Source organism: Pagrus major, chromosome 22 (assembly GCF_040436345.1).
Source record: "Pagrus major chromosome 22, Pma_NU_1.0".
Classification (NCBI taxonomy): Eukaryota; Metazoa; Chordata; class Actinopteri; order Spariformes; family Sparidae; genus Pagrus; species Pagrus major.
In genome coordinates, this window is record NC_133236.1 from 7,788,312 (window position 1) to 7,807,276 (window position 18,965).

Consider the following 18,965-nt stretch of genomic DNA (forward strand, 5'->3'; position numbering starts at 1 on the left):
CACACGCTCCGTCTGAAGCAGACAGGCGGTGGTATTATCAGGAGAGAAGGTCCAGCTCTGCCGAGACTGCACAAATCTCCCATCCCAGAGTTGTGTTTGAGTGCACGTGGGCGGTTCTACTGTGTGTGTGTGTGTGTGTGTGTGTGTGTGTGTGTGTGTGTGTGTGTCCCAGCCTCCGTGGGAAAGCTCGAGCAGAGGAGGAGGAGCAGGAGGAGGAGGACACACCGGTCATCAGCCCAGTCTGCAGCCGACACACGGGCCACCTGCCCCGGACTATTTACCGAACACACACCGCTGGAAAATGAACTCCTGGAAGCTCTGGACAGATGTTTTCTTTTCTTGACTTTTTCAAACTTTAAGCAGTTTGACTGGAAGATCTGCGTCGTGTTCACCAGTTTCTGCTGATATTTTTCTGTCGGCAGGGATAATTTAATTCATAATTGCGCAGGAAGGAAATTAACCTGGAATTAACCAACTTTAAAAATCACTCCAATTCTCCTTTAATATTCCTGTAAGAGCTCATCAGTGACTTTACGTTGGTTTACAGTAGTTTGATTTCACTTCAGGGCCTCTGAAACATTCCTGTAGTCCACCTGTGTCCAGTCACACTGAGTATTTCACTCCTGTAGTGGCATTTATCTCTTCATTTTCTCGATATAAGCATAAATCAGGGGTCGGCAAGTGTTGGGGCGTTATTTGTTCAGAGGTGAAGAAACTTTGTTCCGGACTTTAACAAACCTCCACGTCTCCTCCCGGGGAGAGAGCTCTCCCCGCCGTCCAGGCACCATGAAGCGGCCTTATGAGGACAGCAGCTCGGCAGAAAGTGACCTGGAGGAGCCGATCGATGTGGGCAGAGAGAGCGTTTATCCAGAGTGAGTCAGGAGCAGCGTTACACTGCGTTACACTGCGTTACACTGGTACTCATCATGATTCAGTGTTTCTACAAGAACGTACATACAGGGCTGGGAAGTAACTAAGTAGCTACTCAAGTACTGCACTTAGGGACAATATTTCCGCTTTTTGATCATTTAAACTTTTACTCCACTACATTTACTTTAGAGCCTTAAGCACTAGTTACTTTGCAGATTCATTGAAAGTGATGACCACATTAATGCATCGAAAATTACATGTAATCCATTACTACATATCATGAAATGATTAATTGATTATGATACTGTGATTACATTTTAATGCTAATTTATTTAAGTAAAAAAAATGAATGCAGGACTTACTTATAGTGTAGTATGTCTTCACTGTGACACTGATGGAATGTAACTAAGTACATTTACTCAAGTACTGTACTTCAGTACAATTATGAGCTGCTTGTACTTTGCTTGAGTGCTTTTACTCCACTGCATCCCTTCAGATTCACTTACAAAATATAATTAACAAGTAAATGATTTACATTATTGTTATTATAGATTAATCTTTTTAAGTTATTTAAAATTAGCTTTATGATGGCATCAATAATTACATGTAATCCATTACTATATATTATGAAATGATTCATTACTTTTGATACTTTAAGTATATTTTAATGCTAATATTTTTGTACTTTTACTTTAGTTAAAAATATTATGAATGCAGGACTTTCACTTGTAGTGTAGTATTTCTTCACTGTAGAATGTGGAATGTAACTAAGTACATTAACTCAAGTACTGTTCTTAAGTGCAATTTTTGAAGTACTTTCCATTTTATGCTACTTCATACTTCCACTCCACTACATTTTGGACACACATATTGTACATTTTTTTACTCGCCTACATTTTTTTCTTTAGTTACTAGTTACTTTGTAGACATCAGAGCCAAAGTAGTGTATTTTTCTAATTAATTTATTGTTAAAATCAAACAGATTAAAATAAACAAAACAAAACTTTTATTTCAGTGCTCAGAAAAATGCTGAATATTGGATCGGGCTCACAGTATATGTAAATGTATGTATATAACTTACTTTTACTCGTACTTTTGATATTTAACTACATATCTTGCCAGAAAAATACTTTTTATACTTAAGTACATTTAATTTCAGATACTTTAAGACTTTAACTCAACTTCTTTTAAAATCATACATTTACTTTTTCTCAAGTATGACTTCTGGATACTGCTTTTACTCAACTACATTAATTTCAAAGCTTTAGTTACTAGTTACTTTGCAGATTCAGATACAAAATGTAAATAAAAAATAAAACATGTACAGTATTATTAAAGATTAAATCGTGTAAACAATTTAAAATGAGCTCCTATTTGATCCGCTGCAACAGTAAAGTGATGAACACAATGAATAAATCTGCTAATAACGTTTAATCCAATATAACAGGATTTATTACATTTGATACTTTACTGTATATTTTGATGCTAATCCTTTTGTACTTTTACCTAATTAAAAAAATGAATGCAGGACTTTCACTTGTAGTATTGTAGTATTTCTACACTGTAGTAATGGTACTTTTACTTGAGTTAAAAGATCTGAGTAGCTCTTCCACCATTGCCTAAATATAACTTCAAAAGTATTGATTACATTTATTTTATTTAATGAAGTCTGGTGTGGTTTCACTTCATAATATTCAGATTATAACTCATGTCTGCAGCCTTATTATTAAAATGAAGCTGTCAAGATGATTAAATTGAGTCATTCCAACATTTAAAGTTAACAACGTCCTTTGAAAGTACCATTTTGATTCATTGATGTTCTGTCAGAAATCGATCGAACCCTGAAGAACATCTGCCTGCTTCATCAAAACATATTCGACAACAAAAAGAAATAGAAATAGAAAGACAGATCAACATGGGTAAAGAATATGACGCTGTATCTGTAGAATCCAACACACATGTTGTCATCTTGTTCCCCAACATCATTTAAAACCCTCCAAATGCTGTTAACTACAGTTTACTTCTGTTAAGTTTGGCTAAAAGATGATGTAGACTAGATGTTCTGTGCTGCTTGTTACTGATTAATGAAATAATCAATCAGAAGGAATCAAAACTGTTGATTAAAAAGAAACAAATCAAAGTGAGACGTCGACAGTTTTTAGACTTTCTTGATGCTGTTCGATATCCTCAGTCTGGAGTTATTTTGTGAAGAAGAAGTTTCTCAAATATCCTCTTTGGCTCTTATTATTTACTCTCTACGTGTCCTACGTTTCCCACAATCCCTATGAAACATGGGCTTTTTCAGCAGATGCAAGTGGGAAGCAGCGGTGGGAGAAGTATTCACATATTTGACTTAAATCAAAGACAAAAACCAGAGTGTGTTAATTCTTCATTACAGGTTAAAGTCCTGCACTGAAGATTATACGTGCAGTACAGTCAGCAAAGTACCAACAATTAAAGTACTCATAATGAAGAGAAATGGCTGCATGTTATAATAAATATTACAAAGATTATTATTATGAGTGATGAATGAATATATCAGCAGCATTTTCCTGCTGCAGCCGGTCGAGGTGGAGCTGATTTTATTAATAAAGTCTTTTATATACTGTTGGTATAGTTTGAAATATAACAAAGTATATAGCGGTCTATTTTATAAACTAATTATCAGAGTTCTTCATAAAATTAAAAAGCAATAATCATATGTGTTCAGTACTAGCAGCTGTTAAAAAATACAAAGTAAAAAGTACAATATTTGCCTCTTAGTTGGAGTAGAAATAAGAAGCATAAAGCAGAAATATTTGAGTAAATGCAGCTCCTGCTGCAGTGAAACTCTCCTACAGCTTCAGGAAACATCTGGATGTGATGTCTGAATAACAAAAAACACATTAATAAGAGACAAAGATATTATCCAGAAATTCATTTTCACTTTTTGTTCCTACAAATCCTGAGAGAAAGAAAAACTCACACCCACTCATGTTCTGATACTAACAACTAAATAACATGTTTGTCTTTTTGTACCAACTGCAGGTTTTAGTTGTTTTATGTCTGATTTGTTCTTTTTGCAGCAGCCAGGATCTTTTTCTCTCAGTCTCTGTCTGAGATGGAAATCAGTTAACTCCACATTTCTTCTGGATTAATCCTCTGATAAACCACCGCTGCTCAGCTGTGGGTCAAACATGATTATTTAACATATTTATTTGATTATCATTTTGTCTTCAGGCACGTGAAGACGTCCTATATAACATGTGGATCACCGACCACGACCACTCAAGTGATGGCGAGGAAGAAACGCAGAGGGGTAAATTAAACTGTGCTAATAAAGGAGTATTTGCACTGGTTTTACTGTTCAGAGACAGTTTGAAGTTTTTATTATTTTCTTTTATTTGTCAGATTATCGAGAAGAGACGCAGAGACAGAATCAACAACAGTCTGTCGGAGTTACGGAGGCTCGTCCCCACAGCGTTCGAGAAGCAGGTGAGAATCTGTTTCTGAAGAAAGACCGTGAAGGTTCACCACGAGAGCCAATAAATAGACTCCTTACTGCTCAGAATTCACTTTCTGTTTTCTGTCTATCTTCTTGGTTTAAGACCCAGTCAGACCAGAAGGTAGCAGATGAGGTGAAGTCAAACCAGCTAACTGACAGGGAGCTAACACGCTCACTAGCTCAGTTGCTAACAGACAATGATGACATTGGTTTGTTACCAGAGACTTCTATAAACCATTCCTCCAAACTGGATGGTACAAATCACCTCATAAGCTACGACAAAGTCTCCATTTTGGGTTGTTTGTCCCTCAAAGGTCAGCAAGAAACTTTGTTTATATGTGGCGGACCCTGCCACCTTTCTAGCTTCAAACAGTGTTCTTGGGCCTTATTTTCCTCTGAGAACAGCTTGGTTATTCACTTATGGAAGAAATAAATATCTCTGAGTTTGTATTATTTCCTCATTAATATTGTAAATACTAAAATTCTGAGTTGGAATTTCTTCTCCAAAACTACATTGTGCTCCTTTAATGTTTACTTTCGTCCGCCATGTTTCAGTGTCATATGACATCAACTCTGCAACTCGTGTAACATAAATTTTGTTGTTCAGGAAACAAGAGTTTTCCATCACCACATGAACCCACAGTCAATCCTCTGCAATATGAATCCTGCTTTAACTGTTGGTTTGTTCCATCAGGGGTCAGCTAAGCTGGAGAAAGCAGAGATCCTGCAGATGACTGTGGACCATCTGAAGGTGCTGCAGGCCACAGGAGGGAAAGGTAACCAGAACATATCTGCTGCCTGGAAATGAAAAGTGGAGCCATCTTTTTTTGTAGTCTGGAGTGAAGGACAATAAAGTTGCCAGAAGAAGAGAGAGATTTAAAAAGTTGGATCTCTTTTAAACACAGCAGAGCAACATCGGAACACAAATAAAAGCTTTATCAAAAGATTTGAAAGTTTCCAGTGTTTGCTCAGTTTGCTCATAGGTCTACTCCGTCTCATTCACACAGGCTCACCTTCTGTGCAAAGCACAAGTCTAACCATCAGCTCTACCTGCTGAGCCAAAGCTGCCTGAAACTTAGACAAAGTGTGTCTCAGACCAGTAGACCACTGGGACAACACAAAGACTTCTCTGTGATGTTCTTTGCAGCAAAAGTACAAAATACAGGTTGTTCTTCAGTCGTCCATTGTGTTTATGATGCGTTCAAGAGCAACTTTTGACAGATGACGTGAGGTGACGTGTCAGTCACTCGTTTATTGAAGTCCGTTCAGTTTGAGCGTCAGTGTGGACGTGATGTCAGTCAAACAGCCTGTCAGTGTGTGTGTGTGTGTGTGTGTGTGTGTGTGTGTGTGTGTGTGTGTGTGTGTGTGTGTGTCTGAGAGACAGAGGGAGGTGGTGAGTCCATGGGAAAACGCTGCAGGGATAAAAGCACCACTTGACCCTGAGCAGCGCTGTTTGCTTTCATAAAGCCAGCGGGGTGGGGGGGTGAGGTGGGTGGGTGGGGGTGGGGGGACGTGTTAGGGAGGGGGAGAGGGGCTGAGGGTCAGTGTGGGCTGCATTCACAGGCCGTCTCTCTGCAGTGTTTGTTTGGGTTTACCAGAAGCAGCAGCATGTTTTTCATCAGTTTGTCTTTAATGAATCCATATAATTAAACATATCTCTCTCTCTGTCTCTGTCTCTCTCTGTTCCTCTCTCTCTCTCTCTCTCTGTCTCTCTCCTTCTCTCTGTCTCTGTCTCTCTCTGTCCCTCTCTCTCTCTCTCTGTCTCTCTCTCTGTAGGTTATTTGGACGCCCACGCTCTGGCCCTGGACTTCCTGTCTCTGGGTTTCAGGGAGTGTGTGACGGAGGTTTCCCGCTACCTGAGTGCCGTGGAGGGCCTGGACTCCAGTGACCCCCTGCGTTCCCGCCTCCTCTCCCACCTCACCTCCTGTGTCTCCCAACGCGAAGCCGCTGCCCTCACCATGACCTCCCACCTGCCTCATCACCACCACCAGCAGCCTCACCCTTTACCTCACCCCTTCCACCCGCATCACTGGGCCGCAGCAGCTGCCGCCGTCGCCACCGCGGCTGCATTTCGCCCAATGCCAGCCGCGTCGTACGGACTGAGCGCGATTCCTGTTTCTCCTGATGCTGGAGGAGGTGGAGCCCCCCAGAGGTTGGTGGAGTTATCACAGCGTAGCATAGCCGCCTCTTTTTCCTCCTACGCTGACTCCACCACCTCCTCCTCTCCTTCCTCCTCTTCCTCTTCTTCCTCATCTCTCGTGCTCCCCTGCACCCCCGCCCCTCTCTCCGCCTCCCTCCTCTCCCTCTCAGCGTCGTTTCCCATCAGCCTCCATGGAGGTTTCCCCATCGTCCCTCCTTCCTCTTTCACCACCACTGCCACCACCAGTCCTCCCATCTCCTCCTCCTCCTCCTCTTCCTCCTCCTCCCAGACTCCTCACAGCAGCAGCAGCAGTAAACCCTACAGACCGTGGGGAACTGAGGTCGGAGCTTTCTGACGGTTCGACCGACTGACTTCACTGCAGACTAACTCCTGACCTGTTGACCAACTGACAGTTTTAACAGCCTGGAAATACGTTAACCACGTTTGAACAAACTACCTACTATTGTCTCACTGACACAAACAACTGATTTATTAACTCGTTAACCTTTGGGGTGTTTTTGACTGCTACCCGCCTGATTTCACAAAGTCACAAGAACTTCTGAAGCTTCTGCCCAAAGAACATAAATGTAAGTCTTCAATTGTCACCTGACCTCTTTCTATTCAAACTGACTGACCTGTTTTACTGAGTTCAACTGATGTTTCAATACAAAAAATTTTAACAAACTACGGTGAAGAACCTTTAACCCCTGTAGACTTGACCTCCAAGAATCTCCCAAAGAGACCACCTGTGACCTGTTTGTCCACATTTATTGTTCTCTAACCGTGTGATGTTCTTATCTCATCACAAACGCAACCAATGAAAAGAAGCCAAACCATCGACAAATATTGCTCCTAACAAGCACTGTGTGTTTATCAAAAGCAGAGGTGGCAAAAGTCCACACTCAAGTACAGATGCTCAAGTAAAAGTAATAAAGTTCAACCGTACAACCTCCGTATTCCTACGCACAAGCGCAGCTGTGCCTGCCGCGCACTGTATTACGCCTCAAATCAGCGGTCTGGGTCGGAGTTTTAGCACCAAAAATGTTCAAAATGTAGCATACACTTAAACAGATATATATTCTTTTTGGCTAAAATACGTCTAGCTGTCTGTACCGTTTAGCAGTACAATGCTCTGCTTCTCCACACAGGGGGAGAGCTGACGGTCAGCTAGTACCTCATACAACCCCACATCACAAGACCCCAACCATCACTTTAAGGCCACTGACCAAGCTGCCAGATCTGATGGGTGGAGAGTGAGAACGTGTTGATGCTGCAGCGACAGGCTCAAGATAATTTCCTGTTCTCTTTCTGTTTCTCTTGGCGTGCACTGATTCGCTGAGCTGAACATCCAATCAGAGTGATTTCTCTCACCGACTGGCTCCACTGCAGATCCAACATGCCCACACTACCACACTATTTACAGTAGTATGCCAGAAAAACATTTCGTATATGATTACGAAGGATGTTAAGTGCAGTATGCCAAAATTACCAGGATGTCCTACTACCGGTCGTATTTTGCAGAATGCGAGCCAGCATGCTTTTCTGGCTGTTCTGACCCATAATCCTCTGCGCAGCGGAAGATACGTCACCTACGTCACAGTGTGTTACACAAACACAGCCAAGAAAGCACAAACATTTGACAAAATGTCAGACACTGCAATGACAGATGAAAGCACATTTAACCACCCAGCCAATGTTCTGATCTCTCTAGTTTACTTTACTCCAAAATAGTGATTATAACGGCAGAGAAGAAGTTTTTCAAAACATGTGTCTGACAGTCAGTTCCTCTTGGAGGTAAGGACAAGACTTCCAAGGCTAAAAAGCTTCTCCACGGGCGCACTGGATGGCAGCAATTTTTTACCAGTAAGGGATTACTTTTATGAAAAACTAACTAAATAACAGATTACTTGAATTGCAGAACTAACGCGTTACTCTATATTTACATTACAAAAAAGTAGGGTCAAAGTTCAAGGCGCACTGTCATGATGAAGTAGTATGTCCCAATTGTATACATACTGCAGGCAACAGTATGTACTTTGTAAGGGCAGCTGCGATTCAGAACGCACCCATGCTCAGTGGGCCGTAAAGCCACCGACAAGGCCGACTAGAGCCAATGGAGGGAGAAACATGGCTAAAAAAAGGGCTGCAGACATTCACCTACAGCCGACTGTCGGCCTGGTGTGTCGAGGTTAGTTTGGATTCTTTTCATGGATTTCGTGACAATAACAAAAAGTAGAATTAGACCGGATTTATCCAACTTAAACACTATGTGACTATGCGAACCAAAGTTTGCCTCTGAGAGAATCGACTCACTGATGTTTAACCCAGCTAACAAGAATGGACAACTTTGACCCGCTACATCTGCTGAAACCAGTATAATCCCAGACAGCTGTATGTTCAGACTGGTGCAGACTGGGATGAAGATTAACACCATAAAACTCATGAAACCTTTTCCACTTGTTTTGTTATCTGTGTTTACATGTAAACCGTCACTGAAATCTGACTGCTGTGTGCCTTTTTACAAATAAAGATGAAGTAACAATAACGCTGCTGTCATGAAACATGCAGCTGTTAATGTTTCTTTCTTTTATGCCTGTGGGTCTATTTGATATCATTAGTTTTGCTTTTAAGTTTCAGTCTGGAAGACAGTTCCACATCTTAAAGCAGCAATGTGGAACTGGTCGTTAGTTTATGTTAGCGGACTCAAGTCCTTCACACATACATCCACAGTCCAGCAGCATTAGAAAACTTCAACAAGTCATCCACAGGCTTGTATCAACAGCCAAGAGAGACGGGAAGGTCTCACACTTTCACATCACATTAATCCACTCACATATGGCCACTAAAAGAGGGTGGAATACATGTAAGTTGCTAATTACCAGTGTGTTTATAAGTTTAATCTACTTAAAGGAATAGTTCAACACTTTGGATAATGCACTTACCAGCTGAGATGAGAAGATCAATACCAATCTAAGGTCTGTGCGCCAAGTGTGGAGTTAGAGGAGGTGATTAGCTTAGCATAAAAATGGGAAACAGGGTCAAACAGCTCGCCTATCTCAGTACTAAAGTGAACATGCTGTTGTTCAGTAGGCACGTGTGGACCGATGAGGAGACCAGACAATTCCTCGGCCTCATCCATAAAAGGAGCAACTGAACAGCAAACTACACATTGTACAGAGCCAGAAACAGGAGATCACTGAAAGTGGAAAAAGTTTAAAAATTGGGAGATATACTGGAGAATTGTGACCCTAGGTCTCTTGGAAAACATGATCGAAAAGCTCCAGAACTGCTAAATGGACCTTTTGGTGAGACTGTTGTCTACATGATTCAATTCATCTGCAAAACAAAATAATTTCCCCCTTAAATTCTTTAACTTCATGCGAGTAACCACACTGCTGCCTCAACACACACACACACACACACACACACACACACACACACAGACACACACACACGTTAATCCACTCCTTCTTTGCCTTCATCTTGCAGTTGATTTACACACTGAAATCACGGCTGCAGCCGTTAAATCCTCCCAGAGAAGAAAACGGCGTCACTTCCAGCTGAATGGAGGATTAAAGGCTGACAGGCCTGGGAACAGCTCCGCAGGCCGTAAATCCGCCCCGGTCAGCCGACACGGTTCTCACGCCGGGACGCCGCTTTGAAGTGACCGGCGGTAAATTTAGTGACATGAGCCGGTCAGCACTTTACATACAGACACACAGAGAGGCAGACAAAACAGACAGAAAGCGTATGAAGAGACACTAGAGGAAGAGGCTTTAACTGGCCGCTAAATGCCAGAAGAGGTTAACACTTGGTTTCTTCAGTAGATTGTCTTTTCATGATTTACAGTTACTCACAGGTTATGTTATTTCTCTTAGTTTTAAAGGATACTATTACTGTACAGTACTGTTATAGTAACATTTCCACCAATTTAGAATTGCACTTCACATTAGCCATGTTTCCATAAAATGTCAGGTGAATTTTATGAAAACTTTTGAAAGTTCGCAAAATATACACAAAATCATAATGTGAATATGGTGCGTTGATGAATTGTTTTGAGCCAATGAAGTCGCTACATAACACGGAATTCCATCAGAGGATGACTCGGTGTAGGCTACGTGGCTACGTCGCGCATGGATGTGGAAGTAAACAGAGGCTAGAGGTCAACAAACCAGGAGACAAAATGGAGAGAGGTCTTCAGGAATTACTTTGTATAGGGCAATTTGTATTAATTAACCAACATTAATGTTAGCTGTTAAAAGACATCACAGTCAGCCTCGGCTTTATGTTTAGTGCCAGTCAGCAAATGTTAGCATGCTAAAGCGCTACACCAGGATGGTGAATATGGTAAACAATACACCTGATGAGCAGCATGAGCAATATCACTGTGATGATGTAAGCACACTGACGAGAAGGATGATATCATATCAATGTTGGAGCAGGGTTTGTAATATTTAAATATTTCAACTTTTAATAAAAAAGTTCAACACTTCAACAGGCTCAATAAAAGAAACAGTGAACACTTCCTCTCTCTTTTTTTGGAAAAGGTTACAAAAAGCAGAGCAATATAACAGAAAACAAAATTAATAATGTCAGCACTCTTATCCAACCATGATGCCCTGAATATTTCCCTGAGTGTCGCTGCTTTAAGATGTCATTAAGGAGACCATGTTGTTCGGACTTAAGATCTCAATCCAGTAGCCGTCAGGATCCTGAATGAAGGCCAGATCCTTCATTTTACCTGTGAGGAGGGAAACATGTGATGGTGAGCACACACACGAACAGGTTTCTTTCTGGGAGGTGAGTCTCATAATGTGACTGCAGTGTGAACACATTTGATGTCACAACAACAAAATACAAAAAGTAAACAAAGTCGACCATCAATTCTATCACTTTTACCTTTAATTTTAACTTATATCAACCAACAACATCTGGGTGATGTAGAGACATTTCTTAAGTATCATCATGATTTAGTGTTTTTACTGTGGTACAAATTAAACTACTCAACAAGTACAGCTGACAGGAAATTATTTTTTTTTTACAAAAAAAAACATTTAACGTTTAACATAACAAATTTAAAGATTTGCTGCTTTTCCTTTGAATTATTTGAGTAATTTGAAAGCATTTGTAAAGATTTTGAGGCGTGGACTGTTTGGACAAAACAAGCCTTGTGAAGGTGTCACTTTGAGCTCTAGTTTTACAATGGAGAAAACAACACAGTCTCACATCAAAATGTAGAAAAGCTCCATTGGTCCACAGTACAAAAAGTATTAGTTTCACAAGAATGTATCTAAAATTGAAGTATACCAAATATTGAGGCCAATTTGAGCTCTAAAATCCTTATTTTTAATGAAAGAACATCATCAAGCAAGTTCATAACGGCTCAGATAACTACACAATGCCAAGACAAGGATTCAAACGTGTATGCTACATGTTTTCAGCGATGGCAGAGTCCATAGCAACCACCATAACAACAATAGAACATTTTTAATTGCATCTGTAAAATCTGTAAAATTAGTAATAACTAGAAAACTAAAAACCATAAACATCTGCAGAAAAAGATGAATGTACTGTGATGAAAATAAAACATAGGCCCACATTTCTCACTAGAAATACTGACCATGAACAAACAGATCTCATTACGTCTTAACAATGTTATGTGTTGAAAACTGGACATAGAGCAGAAACAAGTGACAGAGACACCGTTCACCCTGTTACAAGACACTGTACCATCGACATGATTCTGAAGCTGTTATTTTAAGGGGGAAAAATACATAATGTTGCTTTGATGCATGAGTCAGAATCATCTAATGATGTAATATTTAAAAGTTGAACGGTCACAGGCAGGGCCGTAGCCAGGATTTTAGAAATGCTGATGTCATGCCCCCCACCCATCCACTGAGAAAACATTTTGAAGACCATAGTATAAATCTGTGCATTCCTCTGCATTTTGACAGGACTGATAATCGCTTAGGAAATAATATCAATAACAGCAAATAGATGAAAATTGGACCCAAAGACTGACACAGGACGAAGAAGATAAGTAACAAATATGGCCAATTTTGACTTGGATTAAACACTTATTTCTTTGGTAAAAAGAACTTACTTACTGACATGAAGCTTAAACATAAAAATAAACATCATTAATAAATAGTAAATATATAGTTTATTAGATTTAGTTCAGTAATTCCACTGTTGACAATGAAATGGTTCATAAATCAATCGTAAAGGTTAAAAACATCAGTTGCAGCTCTCTAACGGCCATCCAAATCATTTTCATAAATGAACTACAAAGTATTTATTAACCATCTACAAAATATTATGATCATCAATTGCAACTTTCCAATAAACAGTTGCTAATAAATAATGTATAAAGCATTTCATTGCTTGTTAACAGTGAAATAACTACTAACTCAAGTTTAATGAACTATAAATCAGCATTTTTATCATAAATTATTGTTTATTTTAATGATATGACAGATATTATGAAGTGTTACCAAATATATATATATTAAGATATCAAAGACATAGAAAAAAATACAGAGGACATGACCTCAGTGTCCTCAGTGGTAGCTACGGCCCCCACTTTTACTTTACTTATTAGTATTTTTACAGTGTAGTATTAGTTCTTTGACTTAAGTAAAGGGTCTAATTTGCAGAGAGTCTCTTGGTAATTGTTCTTCTGAATTTGTGCTTTATTCAGTTGCATAAGTTGTTAATAAGCGTCGCTGCACATGAAACATGAAGCTATAGTTATGAGCTGAGACTGAAATGGGATTTTTTTTCTCAGTAAGAAAACTGACTTCTGACTCTTCCAACAATAATGAAGTACTGACCTGCTTCTGGTTTCTTGACAAACGTCACTCCTTGCTTCTTAAACATGTCACAGGCTGTGTAAACATCAGGAACAGCGATACCAATATGACCTGCAGGAAGACATCAGGTGACAAATTACACCCACACGCAAAGAATACAAAGTGTAGGGTCCACCCACTTCACCTTTTCTCTCAGCTCATCTTGAACAGAAACAACACAACTTAAATCAGGAGCAATAGTGACAGTGGAAATGTAAACAGTAATTCAAGATAGTAAAATAATACGAGGATCACCTTATGTATGTACAGTATGTGCCTAATGTAATTACTTTGTGTTTACTACAAGTAAAAACTACATGAACTTGAACTTCTCACCAAATCCTCGTGGTTCGTTGTTCCCATTGTGGTACGACAGACTATCATCCAACTCTGAACCCCAGTTACTGACAGACAGAGGAGCAAAATTCATTAAAACACTCATTCATCATCATAAAGTGCATGAAATGTGCTCATCAGGTGTTTCAGGGTCTACGTAGTGGTCATCACTCGTACTGTGTGAGCTCTATGGTGGCTCGACGGGAGAAAGTCCACGCCGTCCTCTCTTTGATGTCGGCCGGAATGTCCGACTTTTCCTCGTAACCAAGGAAGTAGAGGGTGAAACGCATCGAAGGGAAGTCGATTTTCTGGAGCAAGCTGGAAACCACAGAGGAGCCCAGTGGTTAATGGAGGACTGTTTCCACATTTTATTTGCATGTTCAAATATTAGTTCACGTGTGAAAATAACCAATCACCATTGAAAATGTTTTAAATATGTGGAATTTTCAATGTAGATAAACAAATGTTATGTGCTCTCATGTGCCATAATTTGCTTCCACATGTAGAAATTTTCATACACATGTGAAAAAAGCATTAGAAAATGTCTAGTTCATGTGACATTATCTATTTTCACTGTTAAAATTGTAGTTCACATGTGAAAATGTGGAATTCACATGTAAACAAGCACATTTCATTTTTATCTTATGCCATGTTTTGTTTCCACATGGACATTTTCATTTAAATGTAAAAAGAAAGCATGTCACATAAAAATGAATGTAATTCACATGTGAAAATGTCAATTTCTTATGTGGTTTTTCTCATTTTAGCATTTTATATTTTATTATCATCATCTTATATTTATTACACTTGATTTTTTATGTGAATTAAAATTAAAATATGTGAAATAAAATAATGTCACAGGGGAACTGGGCAAGCAAATTTAATGTCAATTAATTTGCCATGTTTTGTTTCCGTGTGGAAATTTTCATTTCTATCTTTAAAAAAAAGCAAGTCATTCAGATGTGATAAATAAAAAAAAGTGGAATTTTTCATTCATGCATGAAAAAAAGTGGTCTCATGTGAAAATTTTCATTTAACAAAGCACATTCATGTGATTTCATGTGATGGCAAATCACATATGAATAATCAAAGTATTAATGTTAATTTGTTACATGTAAAATTTGTATTCTTATGTGAAATAAGCCGATCACTTGTAAAAATGTCCAATGTTACATTATCCTTTTGTCACATAAGGGTGACAGTCATACAGGATCTTCCTAACACAGAAGAAAAACAGTTTGACATCACATTTGCTTGCAGAGCTTCAGGATCAGCCTGAGGACTCACGTCATGCCCAGGATTCCAGTGTAGAATTTTAGAGATCTTGCTGGATCTTTGACCCTCAGCATAGTCTGCTGCATCATGTAGTCCTGCAAAGACCAAGAGAATATAAATGTTGATCAAATACATCTTTGAATAGTTTTATATCAGCAGTGGCTGTTTGTAATTTGTGCTGCTTTTCATACAGTATATTGTTAAAATATAACCATGCATGGATATGCAAAAACGTTTTAAGTAATACTATGTGCTGTATCATAGGCAACTGGACTTTCACCTCTCATCCCAGAGGCTCCTTCAGTTCTAACTAACTGGAGGAGCTGCAGGCTTTTAAACTCTGTGTGGGAGTGTCCTCACAGTCGTTAAGGTCACGTGTGAGCTCTGAGTTTCAGAGTCGTTAGGGCCACTTGTAGGTCGTTGGTCAAACCGGCCTTCATGTGAGTTGCTAAGGCTAGGTTAGCCCAGGTATGAATGGCTGTTAAGCCGGGGAGAGAACTCACTTAGGCCACCTCCTCTGTTCAAAGGTGGTCGTTCCAGTTTGACATAGATGGATTCCTTTACTCCTCTTTCAAACTATCTGTCTTCTCTGGTCAAGATGTTTGCATTGTTGTCCTCAAAGGAATGATTTTTCTCCTTCAGATGTAAGTGGACAGCAGAGTCTTGACCTGAGGAGTTGGCCCTCCTGTGTGGTGCCATTCGTTTATGGAGAGGTTGTTTTGTCTCCCCAATGTGCAAATCTGTGCAGCCCTGGCTGCATTGAACAGTATAAACTACATTACTCTGCTTATGCCTGGGTGTTTTGTCCTTAGGATGGACAAGTTTCTGCCTCAGTGTGTTGGTAGGTCTAAAGTGAACCGGGATATGATGTTTATTAAAGATCCTCCTGAGTTTCTCAGATGTTCCTGCGACATAAGGAATGACGATGTTGTCACGTTTTCTTGTCTCCTCCTCTCTGTCTGCTCTGGATCTTTAAAAGGTTGTGACAAAGGTCCAGTTTGGGTAGCCAAACCCCCGGCTTGTGCTCCAGTGGGCGATGAGAGGTAACAGCAATTACTGATCTGTGTGTGTAGGTTTTCTGTAAACCTCAATGTTGAGGCTTCTGTCTTCTTTAATGTGTACTGCACAGTCCAAGAAGGGTAGACTGTCTCCTCTGACGTCTTCCCGTATGAACCTAATGTTATTGTCCACAGCATTTATATGTTCTGTGAAGGCTTCCACTTCCCTTGCTCTGATTTTGACCCAGGTGTCGTCCACATACCTCAACTAGTGGCTAGGAGCAGTTCCTGTGAAGGTAATCAAGGCTCTGCTCTCAACTTCTTCCATGTAGAGGCTGGCCACTATTGGGGACACCAGTGAGCCCTCTACACTGAAGAAGTGTAGAGGGTTTCACCTCTCATCTCTTGGATGAGAGGTGAAACATCTTCAAGAAACTGAAACAAGTCCAGTTGCCTACGATACAGCACCTAGATTTACCATGACCTAGATGACTGAAAACCTAAGTCTATTACCTTAAGTAATAGATTTTTAAACACATATCAATATATATTACCAATGTTTTATCAAAATGTAAATTAACTCTATGTCTCTATGTATGGCGAAATATATGTGGACTCCTTCCATATATTGAAAAGTATATTTGACATATTACAATATATGTCAATATATTCTTGTTCTGTAAGGGATTCTACACTGTTGTAGTGTACTTTTACTTAAATATAAGGTCTGAGTACTTATTTCACCCCGGTCAGAGATTTTTGTCTCCGAAAGTTTTTCTGACACATTATAACTGAGGTGAATGGAATTCAATGTGTGGTCCTTCAAAAATAACAATAGGTATATTTAAAAATTTCAACATCAACGATTTTTTACAGAAGCTGTGTTTCTCTGGATCATCTCCAAACCTCAGTGTAAAGGGTTGGTCTTTAGCTTTCACGTGTAAAGGTCAGGCTGTGTTTACAGGATTATCCAGTAATAATTACTCTGCTCTGGTAAGACAACTTGTTTAGTTTTGTAAATGTCACCTGAGCTTTCAGCACCATGAATCAAACTGCATTCACTGCCTTCCCACTGAGGTGGAAGCAGAAATCTCTGAAACCAAAACTATCTCCATGAGAACACTGGAGTTATTACATGTTTTATGTAATCTGGGTCTCTGACGCTGACTCTGCTCTGTTTTTAGCCTGTGTGCAACTTTAAATCCTGTTGTGTATTTAAAGTAAGCGCTCCTGAGAGTGGAGGCTTCTGCAGCTCAAAAGACGTCTTGTACAAACTGTCACTGTGGCCTGCAGGCATCTGCAGCTCTGAAGTCACAGACAAATAACTGCCAACAGGTTGGACTGCATTACAGCCTGGATCTCCTGCCACAGCAGAGAGAAACATTAAACTAAATCCATTTAAAATAAAGTAGATAACATAAACCAAATGGTCACCTTGGTAATGGGTTCTCCTTCTTTACAGGCAGCACTCACAGCCTCGTCAGACAGTCCTCTGTTCGCCATGGCTCTCAAATCAGACTGAATGAACATTCAGGTTTCTCAACACACCTCTGTGCTGCCTTCAAGTGCTCCTTGTAAATGTCAAATGAATGCTAAGGCTTTTGAGTAAAACAGAGTTAGTCAAATCATCCATGCCTTCATCTCATGTAGCCAAATATGTTATTGGCATTTTTTAGTCTCACATGTTTTGTCTTCATTATGTACTTCAGATATTTTATTTAAAGACATAATATGTAAGATTTCTGCAATTTTTGAGTTGTGTTCGTACAGAGAAATCCATAAGTTTACTGAAGGTAACGGTGCGTTTCATTTGGTCGCCTGTCTCTGTAACTTCCAGGAGAGAGTCAGAGAGTGAGGAAGGAAGTCGGAGAATGAGACTAAACATAATGTGAAGAAATCTTTATAACATTACTTTGTCTGAGTCATGTCAGATAGATTTTCATCAGTAGTGGTGGTTGTTTGATGGTGTGTCCTTGTGTTATTCGCATGAGTTTGATTGGCAGGATCGTTTGTGTTCATTCACCCCAAACAGCAAGATTACTTTACTGTAAATTAGCATTAAGATACAAAGCAACAGCACACACCAAGGGTGTGTGTCTGTTTGAATCCAGGTGAACCTCTGATTGAACTCAGCACTCAGCAGGGACTCTGGTTCTCTCTTTTTTTCCCTTCTCCTCTCTGTAACGTTACGTTCATGAAGTAAAGTACATTTCCCCTCCAGCTCCAGTCAGCAGTCAACATTACAGAACATAAACACCTGACAATGGAGGTCACCTCCACGGATCACTGCTGCAGTCAGGTTGATAAACAGGAGTGAAGATAAATCCACTCTTGATTTGTGTTTATTCCTCCAGAAGGTCTGGATCTGCCAGCTACAGCCAACATAACAAAAATGTGCTTAGTTTCTTGTTTTGATGGTTTTCATGTCAAACAAAAAGATTTGCATAATCTTTTATAACAACTTGTGTTGTCATGAGAAGTTTATAGTGTGATTTTTTATTAGTTAAATTGTAATGTTGCTATTACAACAAATGTTTTAAGAGTTGTGTTTTGTTACAACATAAATGTTAACAATGTTTAGCATTTGTGATGATGTAATTAATAAGACAGGTTTCCTGTTAGATGGGGGAAAAAAGAAGAAAAATATCATGATGATAAATAAATTGCTGTAATATTTTCTTGCTTTCCAACAAAAGAAAATGATCTTTTTCTAAGGAGAAGCTGGGCACAATTATTTTAATCAACTGTGAGCTGAGAGGAAATGTATTTAAACCTTGAGCGTTAAATTCACTTTTTAACACTTTCATTCTTCTGCATTTCTTACTATTATAATGTGTTTTTATTTCATTGCTGTTTGAGACATGGTAGCGAAGTCAGATATTCCTGGTGTAGACATTTCCGACAGAACCTGAAGGCAGCAAGGTTTTTATTGCCCAGGTGTTTCTGTTGAGGGGAGTGGTAACAGCACAGCTGCTGCCTTCAAAGCAACACCCACAGAATTCATGAGA

At 39.5% G+C, this 18,965-nt stretch overlaps 2 protein-coding genes across 2 annotated transcripts; one reads left to right on the top strand and one right to left on the bottom strand.

The window, feature by feature from the left end:
* Positions 1–743: 743 nt before the first annotated feature.
* Positions 744–6,853, top strand: hey2 (hes-related family bHLH transcription factor with YRPW motif 2). The gene is made up of 5 exons (XM_073492418.1): positions 744–872; positions 4,090–4,168; positions 4,261–4,344; positions 5,049–5,130; positions 6,131–6,853. The coding sequence occupies exons 1-5, from the start codon at positions 787–789 to the stop codon at positions 6,847–6,849; spliced, it is 1,050 nt and encodes a 349-aa protein (XP_073348519.1). The 5' UTR covers positions 744–786; the 3' UTR covers positions 6,850–6,853.
* A 4,287-nt stretch (positions 6,854–11,140) lies between these two features.
* Positions 11,141–17,460, bottom strand: LOC141018364 (lactoylglutathione lyase-like). The gene is made up of 6 exons (XM_073493326.1): positions 17,392–17,460; positions 14,972–15,054; positions 13,862–14,002; positions 13,685–13,752; positions 13,331–13,420; positions 11,141–11,235 (listed from the first exon to the last, which is right to left on the bottom strand). Exons 1-6 carry the CDS (start codon positions 17,458–17,460, stop codon positions 11,141–11,143), a joined length of 546 nt encoding a protein of 181 aa, XP_073349427.1.
* Positions 17,461–18,965: the final 1,505 nt, after the last annotated feature.